General features: G+C 27.5%; 1 protein-coding gene and 1 long non-coding RNA gene across 2 annotated transcripts; one reads left to right on the top strand and one right to left on the bottom strand.

The window, feature by feature from the left end:
* Positions 1-6,775: 6,775 nt before the first annotated feature.
* On the bottom strand, positions 6,776-8,102 carry LOC126907701 (uncharacterized). The gene is made up of 3 exons (XR_007704594.1): positions 7,981-8,102; positions 6,880-7,914; positions 6,776-6,790 (listed from the first exon to the last, which is right to left on the bottom strand). It is a non-coding gene; the product is annotated as an uncharacterized LOC126907701 (long non-coding RNA).
* Positions 7,621-10,588, top strand: LOC126907693 (uncharacterized). Its single transcript, XM_050689175.1, has 6 exons — positions 7,621-7,922; positions 7,985-8,276; positions 8,364-8,618; positions 9,176-9,448; positions 9,507-10,027; positions 10,098-10,588. Exons 1-6 carry the CDS (start codon positions 7,621-7,623, stop codon positions 10,408-10,410), a joined length of 1,956 nt encoding a protein of 651 aa, XP_050545132.1. The 3' UTR covers positions 10,411-10,588.
* Positions 10,589-10,789: the final 201 nt, after the last annotated feature.

The following is a 10,789-nucleotide window of genomic DNA, read 5'->3' as shown; positions in this document are numbered from 1 at the left end:
AAAATAATTAATTTTACCATAACTTTTAGCTCAATTGGCAAAATGATTTACTTTTGTAGTTGAAACCTATCATATCAAACTTAATTCGACAATAAATACTTAGAAAACATTAAAAATGAATAATTTTAATTGTCTATATGGAGAACATAGGATAACTAACTGTTTAATTAGAATTTTTTTTCAATTTTTGAGGGTAATATCTTCAACTAAATACGAATTGTAGTCATTTGAGGTATCGTTGAAAAAAGTAGGTCAAGTTAGAGCAGAGAAAATAAATGATAGTCACAAAAAAATATTTTCTCAGCTTTGCATCGAAGCTAAAACTTAAAATATAATAAAATAATTTTGTATAATTAATTATAATTTAAAATATGAATAAGAAATTTCTTCTCGCGAGTGACGACTACAGTGATGGGATCCTTGATCTTTATTAAAGTTATTGAATCTAAATGAGATATAAATCAAAGGAGTTGAAAATTTATTCTAACTTAAAAAAAATTAAGAAAAAAAAGCACAAAATTCCTTATTATATGCTGGTTGGGTTGTGGTAGCTACCGACGACTGAAAAAATTAGCTATTTTAAATTAGAATTTTAACACAAAAATAGCATATTTTTGAATATGGTAGTCGTTTTCACCATGAAGACAAATCCAGAGGTTAAATTTTCTTTTTCAAATTAAAGTATATTACATTAGCTTTAATTTAAGATATATATAAAAGTGTCAGTCTTTCCGAAACATTTTCAAAATTTAAGTTGAAAAAGTTAATTTTTTGTAAATTAGTTATCTTTTTTGAAACCCTTCCTGTGAGCTGGTAAGGGATCAAATGTTCACAAAAATATATCAAAAGATAGATAAATACCTAAGATATCTACAAAAAAAAATATTATATTGATTCGGTCATTTTTAAAAAAGTTATGGTAATTTTAAGTAAAAAAAATTGAAAAAATATCGAAAATTAGCGATTTTTAAATTTATAATTTTTGGGGGGATTTCCCCCGTTTACGGGGAACGAGGGATTTTTTTTTCAAATTTTTAGGGTAATGTTTTCGATTAGATACGATTTGTGATCTTTTGACATATTTTTCATCAAAATCGGTTCAACAAGAGCTGAGATTGAGCGTATACAAACACAAAAAAAAAAATAAAATAAAAAATAAAAAAAAACACATCATAGTAAAATTAATACCTTCTCAGCTGCGCATCGAAGCTAAAACACATCATGGTAAAATTAATATCTTCGCATCAAAGCTAAAATTTGGAAAGGTTAATTTTATTTTTCTTATTATTATCCTAATCCGACTGGTAGACTATGTTCTTCTAATTTCATTAGATAACGCCAAAAAATAAGTCACTGAAAATTCTGTGTTAAAAGTGTGATACTTTTAATGATAATGTAATATTAATTATTTTAGGTTCAGGAAATTATCATAGTTCAATTTATGATAACCTATATCAAAAGTCCAAGGTCGAATAAAAACTCTAATTCCCAAATTAATAGAATTTTGTTTTAAGATTATTTGAAAAGTTTACGTTATTCATAAATATACGTCTTCAAAAAATGTAAATTAACTAACTAGTTTAAAATTTATTATTTTTGATATCTCAAAATATTTTTTTAAACGTATACTTTGTTTTTACAAATTTCGCGTTAAAATTTAATGTTTTTTGGAAAAAAATGTTGAGTTGGTTTTATTTTTCATTTCTTATATTATTTTTTACGAGATATCACCTTTTAAATCAATAATAAATATTGACTTTGTATTATTTTATTCTTACCTAATCAATTGGCTTAAAGCGACTTAAAGCGTGATAAAGAAAAATTATTATTCTTCGTCATACATAAAGTAGCAACCAAAACATTTTGTATAATAAATATCATAAACTTTGTAATTAAAACACTACCAGTTGAATTTATCAGTTTTTTTTAGAAAAAAAATTGACATAAAAGATAATAACAAGTAAATGTTCCGTAATTTCTGTAACCAAACCGTTTCGGCATCAATTTTCATACACCCTCAAAACATGTTACACTATTTCTACAATTTTCTCATCAAAAATAGTAACAGTAATAAAAAATAATTCTTGAAATATAATAATACTATGTGTTAAAGCTATAAAAAAAAAAAGTGTTAAAAATTAAAACCGAGTAAAAATTTTTAGTCGGAATATTTGAAAATTAATCGAAAGCAATAATATTAAGATTATATGGAGCGTAATGTGTCACAGTGGATCATTCATTCAGTCGCCGCTTTAACGCTGATGTTCACTGTGCTGTTTGCTGCTAGTTCCCTCAACCATAATTAAGTTGATCAGGTTGACAGCCAGTTTAAAAATTCTGTCAAATGACTCATTGTAAGATAGAGATGTGTCTAAATAGTTGGGATAGAGGCTAAGGAGATCATTATCAAGATTTAGGCTATATAATTAAATGTTATTAAATAAATTATTTAATTAAGTATAAAATTTAACATTATTTTAAAACATTAATTGATATTTTGCAAGATTTAGTATAAATAATGCCGATACAGAGAAATATACAAGAAAGATCTTATCTAAAAATTATATAGTAAGATTTTTATATAACTATGAACAAAGTACAAAGCCATTTTAACGAAAAAAATTTAATTTTTTTTATATGGCGTCATATTTTAGACAATTATAACAGTGATTACTCTAGAAAATGTGAGACAAGTTGATGCTAAAGACAAATAGAACAACTTGAATTAAAAATAATAATGATTTTCTACCAACTATTTTTGGATATGTTTTAAAATTTAAGTTCCTTTGGGCTGTCCTTACGACTAGAACATAGATTCCGGTAGTAGTACTCGGCTACGCCGACACAATGAGTATTTTACACAAAGTTATTACTTCAGAATCAGTATAACAAATATATAGTAAACATTTAATCAGTGGCGGCCCGTGGCTTGGACGACGGGACGATCGCATCCCCTCCTAAAATTAATTAAAAGAAGATTAGTAATTGTATGTTCTTAATTTTACATTTTTATAAAAAATGCACATTTTTAAATAGTAAAATAGTTATAATACATTTGTCGTGTGCGAACATTAGAGTTGTTTGCCTGAGTATATGCGGGTACGCGAGCACACACAAGCAGTGTTTGGACAACCTACAGCGTCGTCCGAATATTATGAAACGTATACTATTAACGAGAGGCAACAATCGTGTGCGTGCGGATACGGTTCAACTCACACTGAAGTAATACCTCACGGTAGTTCCAGGGCGGCCAACATCATGTCGACCGTGTGAAAAAAAAAAAAGGGTACGGTTCAGCTGCGATCTTATGTACGGGTTTTGGACGACCGGTAGCGTCGTCCATACAGTAAAATAGTATATTACTATATGGGGTAATTTATTTTTAGAATTAACTACGTGTACGATCGTCGTTATTCGTTTGCTATAATAGTNTTAACTACGTGTACGATCGTCGTTATTCGTTTGCTATAATAGTATAATTGCTATTATTATTATTATTTTCATTTCTATTTTCTACTGCGACCTTTAAAATAATAATATGTGTATTGTGTTTTATTTTATTATAAATAATTTGACAATATTTATACCTATAACTAGCGGTATTATATTTAAAGTCGCACCACCACAACCAGCACCTACGAGCCGCCACTGCATTTAATTATTAAAATAAGTAAAATTTAAAAAGGGTTAACAGTAAAATGTAATAAATATACGGTTGACATTTGGTGTAATCATTGGTATCAACAATATTAATAAAACTGTGTTATGAAGTTAGGAGCTATAATGTGTTACTATATATATAGTTTTAAATAAAAGAAAGTAAATTTAAATTTTGTTGATGTATTAGAATATAATAGCAATAATTATCATTACAATAACTGATGTTAGATCCAGAATTTCAGTATGTCGAACTTCAATTAACTAATTATACTATATTAATGAACTAAAATTTAAAAAATCTGAAATTCTTAACTAATTTTTCCAGCATTGGCAATTTTTTATTATATAATAAGATATACAGAAGGGTGATTAATTTATAATTTACCACTAAAGGGTACCAACTTATATTTTTTAATGATAACATACATATTTAACTATCTCATATAATAAAAAGTTATAAAACTAAGAAAGTGATTAGTCGATAACAGATTTCGAACAATATTATGGAAGTTATCATTACTTTGTAATAGGGTAAGGTGGGGTAGGATAGTGAGGATAAGCTTCTACAATTTTTCTGACTTTTGTAAATCTGAAATTTGCTTGAAAACTATTTGAATATCTAGCCTAACACTACAAATGTTTTCAATCATCTCTTTCAGGGGAAAAATATGAGTTTTCCTGGAAATTTTTGTCATCTTTCTCCAGCTATTGAGTAAAATGACAAAATCGGCTGTAAAACTTTGTAACCAACACTATTGCAATGAATTCATATGAATTAATAGGTATTAACTTATACTTTTAGAATATTTAAGAGAGAAATTTGAAAAATTTTTCATATCATACTAATACTTAAAGTTTTGTTGTTCGAAAATTAAATAATAACACACTAAATATTAAAATTTAAAATTTCCTAATAAAATTCTATGTTAGTAACCAAATGATAAATCTTAAATTTAGAAAATGTGTAATGTGTAAGATATATTAGAAATAACTAAAATACCTAGAAAAAATCATGAAGTATGCTAATAATTTACTACTTTTAAGTACCGTTACTTTAAATATTAAACAAGTTCAAAATAAAAAATGCATTTAAACTTTTAAAACTATGCGTTATACAAATTTCAAGCTGTATAGTATATCTAAATTATTTCTAAAACTATATAAATATTTCCTAACAATAACAATTATAAAACCAAATTAATTAGTTTCACTTCAACGACAAGATTATTAGCAAAAACCATAATTAACACAAATAGTTTTACTTCAATTGTAAAAATAATACTACCAAAAATAAAATAAAATACGTAATTAATACTTCAATTAAATTTTACACCAAAATTTAATTAAATAATCATTTATGTTGACCTATAATTTATTATTCGTATAAAAGGACACTTACAGCAGAGTATTCCATATTCCATAACGATTCATTAGTATTAGTACATAAGTATTCGAAGACATCTTTAACACCCATTTTCATTATGAACAGACGTTATTTGGTATGTAATAATTTTTTTGCTAATGTATAAGATAACCTAACTATAAGACATTTTACATTACCTTTAAATAAAATGATTACATTTTACTAAAAAAATGTATACTTATAACTATACAATTTTTAATATATGTATTTTAATACATACAAATATTTTTAATGAATACAATAATCGAAGTAATAGTTTTAAAACACCTAAGATATTTTATTAACTTTTTTTTAAGAAATTAATTTGAAAATATAACTATTAATTTAAACATGCTTGTTTATTTCATTTATTATTATTTCCAATTATAGACCGTTGTTTTACTTATTGCATTATCTTTAACCATGCAACAAATGTCAACATGTACAGGCGCTCCTCAAAATGTTCAAGTTAATCAACCCACACCAATTCCATTTGGTCAATTGCAAACTGGATTCGGGCAACTACCTATTGGCCAAATACCTTTTGGACAACCTATATTAAATGGACGTTAACCAATAGATATTTCAAAATCCTAACAGGAACATTTTTATTTGTTTATCTACATTGTAAAAAACTAACTATTTTTATTATTTTACATACTATTCAAAATTTAAGTAACATAAAATTATTAAATTAAAATGTTCATAGTAATGGTTGATTAAAACGCAATAAATATAATAAAATTAAATAAATCTACTATAAATTTATTAATGGTGATACTCAATTAGTAGTAAAAAAGTAGGATATTCTTATGAAAAAAAAATTAAGAACATTGAATCTTAGTGAGCACATACCTAGGAGCAGCGTGAAATAAAGTAGCGACCGTTATGTGATCACTTTTTTAAAACAAACTAAAGTATTTGTTTTACCCTCCCACCGATCCTGAGTATATTTGAATATAAACTTGAAAGATAATTAATTAATTAAGTTAAACACATTTTATTTTTAAATTGAAATTCTAATATTAATTAATTACCAACACAATTTATGAAGGATGTGGTGTGGCGCAATAGATTGCTGCCTTAAGGCTGATGTTCTGCTGCGCTATTTGCTGTTAGTTCCCAGATGGGGGTGGCCGTACAAAAAATTTAACAGTGACACACTTTTTGCCCCTTTACTGGCTCCCCAGTCATANATGACACACTTTTTGCCCCTTTATTGGCTCCCCAGTCATAAAGAAGTTGCGACAATCAGTGTAAAATCTCGTCAAATCGTAAGGTAAAGCTGATTCCCAAATACTTGGGTAGAGTAGTTTTATTATGAACGAAATATATCAAAAAATGATNTGGGTAGAGTAGTTTTATTATGAACGAAATATATCAAAAAATGATGTAGAAAATATTTTGAATGTATCCTTTATATAGATTCATTATTTTTAAATATTTTTCTAAATTTCCAAAATTAAGGAGAATTCTAAAGCCAATAGGTTCAACTAGACTAAATTTAGATTTTTATGACGCATAGATAATTAAAATATGTATAGTGAGAGAAAAGTATTTTTATGAATAGTTACCAAAAATTAACACATTATGGTAAAATCAATACCTTCTCAGCTTATCTTTTAATTATACTTGGTATGACCTCTTAACTTTACATATGTTGTCAGTGCCGTCGATATGATTTGTGGGATTCTAGGCAAATTATAATCGCAGGGCCCCAAACTTAACCTACAACCAAATAACATTTATTTACTCACATTTTTTTTTTGTGGTGCCCCAAAATCACTAAAAAAAGCGAGGGCATACGACCTACTTACCCAACCAAACCAAACACCCCTTGAAAAAATCCTGCGTCACAACTAGAATAGACATCCAGAATAATTTAGCCTACAGAGCCAAAAACCTAACAATTTCATTGCATTAACACTTTTTTTCGTAATCCTAATATTACATTAGTTTATTTAGATTACATTAATTTTGTTGTACGATAGTATTGACAATTTGAATAAATTAAAACCGACTGAAATATCTCGTTAAAGATGTTTTCTCAACAAAATTTTATTTTAAATCGTTCAATCCGTCCCGTTAATAAAATTATTACAAGAATAACTTTTTTTAACTGGATATACTATATAATCTACACGCAACAGCCAATCCAAATGCTAACAGTATCGACGTTCTAGACTTCGGGTAGACAGTAACATGTTTGAACACTCGTTTTAGTGGAGGGGTTTTTACCCACGGGGTCTTGCAGAGACCTGCTACCTGTTGGTAGGTATGCGCAACGCGTGAGGAATGTACGCACCGCAGAATCTTTTAACGCAAGACGAAGAAAGATAATAACAATAACAGTTCAATTACAAGTTTTAACAAAAGTAAAATTTGTGATATTTTAATTTCAAAATAGTGTAGTTTTAATACGAATTATATTATATACAATCTTGTATTTATAAAGTTGATATTTATTAAAAAATGACTTGAACACCATCGCATTGAAGTCTCCAAGGCGGTCCGTCTCAAACAATCAGTGCACCAAATCATGATCAATCAATCGCTCCATGGCCCAATATGAATTCCTACCGTTGTGCGATGTCTTGTTCAATGTTATCTCGTTGGCTGCATACTTTTGTAACATTGTATTTGATGTTGTCATGGGATATGCCTTGTACTCTCATGGACAGTATCTACCCTTCTGTATCACAATGTTGTTCGTAGGAATATCTGCCACTGTTGAACAAACAATGTCACTACGTTGGTACTTAGTTGCACAGACTGTTAGTGACAAGTCATCCCTAACTGATAGGCTGAAGCGTTATGCTGTCCAAGGATTGCATTTTATTCAGCTGGGTATTCTATGGAGGTATGACAATATTTAATGACAGTTAAAATTGAACAGATATTCTAATAAATTATTTTACTTAGGTACTTTAAATTGTTTCTTCCGGTTGACTTAAGGTATGTAAAATTTGAAGTACGTGATCTGTGTATGCTTCGACTTTTACATGCATTCTGTGAATCAATGCCTCTTTTATTACTTCAGTCTTATCTTTTATGGACAGATGAAGGTATTTTAAAACAACTACATGATTTAAATAAAGTAACAATAACACTATCAACTGTCAGTGTTTGTTGGGCATTAGCTTCTTTTGGAAAAAATGTTCGTTTACAAAATGTGCATAGACTAGTTCTTACTTGGCTAGGTGTAATATTTCAGGTAAAATAGGTGACAATTTTTTTTTTTAACTCAATCTATTTTATGAAGTTCAGAGTAATTTATGATAATTTTAAATAAATTTTCTAGTTCCTATGGCGAATTGGCACAGTTGGAGCTAGAGTTATATCATTAACTGCTTATGCAGCGGTATATAAATACTGGATTCTACTAGTACTCTTTCTACATTGGTTATCTATGCTTTTATGGTTACATTCACCTAAAACTGTTTTTCATGGAGAACGCATGTCTTCAACTCGCAAGGCATTTTTATATTCATTACTTGCCTTTGTTTACACTTTTGCTTACATTAATTTAATTGAGGATAACCATAGAGAAAAAATGGTAAGCTAATTTTAAAATTATCTGTTAATAATTTATATTTTAAATAATAATTTTCAATTATTAAAGTTAATAGGATAACTCATCTAGTTATTAAACAAATAGGATTTATTATACTTTAAAATTTTTTAATAAATTTATTATCATCAATTTATTTCTATTATCTAGATATAAAGTTGATAATATCATCTACTCTTGAATTTTAAACTTTTAGTGATATGAATTAAAAAACAAATTTGCTATATTAAATTTATATTGAAATAACTGAGAAGAGCCTGTAATTTTATGGTATTTTGATAGCTCAGTATATTTAAATTTCAACATAAAAATTATAAATTTGTCCATTTAAGTCTGCATCTTAAATTAAGAAAAATACTCAACTTGGATGCTAAAGAGTTAAAATTTTAAGTAACAATGATATTTATTGAGGTAACTAGACCAGTTACCCTAGTCATATAGTACATAATTAAAAAGTCTTAGTGCCATAATTTAATTTTATTGACCTTGTTTTAATTAAATTAAACTTTATTAATAAAATTTCCTTTTTTTTTTTTTTGCAGCTTATGTTTTATGTAGTAATGGCTTTAGAAAATGCTCTTCTTATGTTTGTATGGACTATAGGAAGTGGCAATATTGTTATGCCTTTTGTGGTTCTTGGATTATTCAGTGGTGGTTTAGTATTTATGGCATTGTATTATCAATTTTTTCATGTAAGGAGGCTTAAATATGAATCTGGAGGTCGCCCTAGTAATGCTTCAAATAGTAATAATTCAACTGTCAAATTGGCCTTAGAAGCAAAATATAAAAGTCAGAATACTGCCCCTAATGGAAAAGTATGAAATTTACTGCTTTGTGTGATAATTTTTTATTTATCAAATATTTTAATATTAGGTAGACCTCATAAGAAGACATAGTTTTAGTAGTGTATATGAAAACATTCCTCTTGGTGGTTATCACAATCAAGGTATTTTGAATGAACAACCTCCATTAATACAAAGAAACCAAAGATATTACAGTGCACTACCAGCTAGAGTGCATAATGGTATACCCGGTGTTTTTAACTGCCGTTTTACAAACCCATATGTAGCAGCTATGCAAAAAAGGAAAAAAAAAAAACCTACCACATTTGTTCCACCACCATCTGGAACTAGTGGTCGAGATAGTGTTGCTTTTTGGTGTAAACCGCTACCTTCAAATCATAATCAACTTATTTCTTCTGAAAACAGTAGTGTTAGTTCACTTGTTATTCATAAAAAACTGCAAGAAAATCATTGCAATCAGTTAGCTGAGCTAAATGCTATTGAGAAAGAAACAGAACAAAATAAATTAAAGCACTCTACTGAAAATGGAGAAGTTCTGTTGTCCCCTCAAGGATACCTTCATAAACAAAATTGGATTGTACCACTATTCATGTAAGTGTTACTTCAATGAATTATTATTATTACTCAATATATATTTAACTGTGATATCTTATTATTTCAGTAACCAAGAAAATAATTCTGAAGCAAGAGATAAAGTACTTACACTTATGAGTAAATTACACAAGTCTCCATCTGATTTAGACTCGCAAATATCACTACCTCGATCGTATACTCTTCCTAGAGAATTCAAATTTTATAGAAAAGTTAGACCAAGAAAAACAGTAAAACCTGATATTTTCATTACATCTACTAATTCTAGTGATGGTGATGTAGATTCTGAAGATTCAGATTCATCAGAACCTCAATTATCTCCACACCCATTAAGACTTCCTGAGCGTAATGCTATAGGTATTCGACATGAGACCAAACTTTAATTAATTTTGTTAATTATAATTAGAAAAATTTTGTATAATAATTCTTCTTCATTCAGTATAAAGTGTTAAATTATTTTATATTATGTATATATTGTTTTCACAAATATTTTATGTATAAATAAGATATAAATTACTTTTATTGAATTTCTGATTTAATTCAATTACAATACTCATATTATATGTTGAACTTTTTAATTAGTCTAGCCATTTTTCCTGATAAAAATTGAACATTGTGTATAAATCAAAAGAAAACAGGATTCTACTTAAAGCCCCAACAACTTTAATTCTAGATTTTATATTTTTCTAAAAAGAATTGTCAGTTTTATAATTTTTTTTCACATTATAAAATATAACTTCTTATTATTTATTTAGTTATCAA

Source organism: Daktulosphaira vitifoliae, unplaced genomic scaffold (assembly GCF_025091365.1).
Source record: "Daktulosphaira vitifoliae isolate Bord-2020 unplaced genomic scaffold, ASM2509136v1 Scaffold_5, whole genome shotgun sequence".
NCBI lineage: Eukaryota > Metazoa > Arthropoda > Insecta > Hemiptera > Phylloxeridae > Daktulosphaira > Daktulosphaira vitifoliae.
The sequence above is the reverse complement of the archived record's forward strand: the minus strand, read 5'-3'. Positions and strand labels throughout refer to the sequence as shown.

Coding starts and splice junctions, on each gene's coding strand:
- LOC126907693 (XM_050689175.1), top strand. CDS start 7,621: ATGGCCCAATATGAATTCCTACCGTTGTGCGATGTCTTGTTCAATGTT. Junction 8,277..8,363: donor GGCTAGGTGTAATATTTCAG/GTAAAATAGGTG, acceptor TAAATTTTCTAG/TTCCTATGGCGAATTGGCAC. Junction 8,619..9,175: donor ATAACCATAGAGAAAAAATG/GTAAGCTAATTT, acceptor TTTTTTTTGCAG/CTTATGTTTTATGTAGTAAT.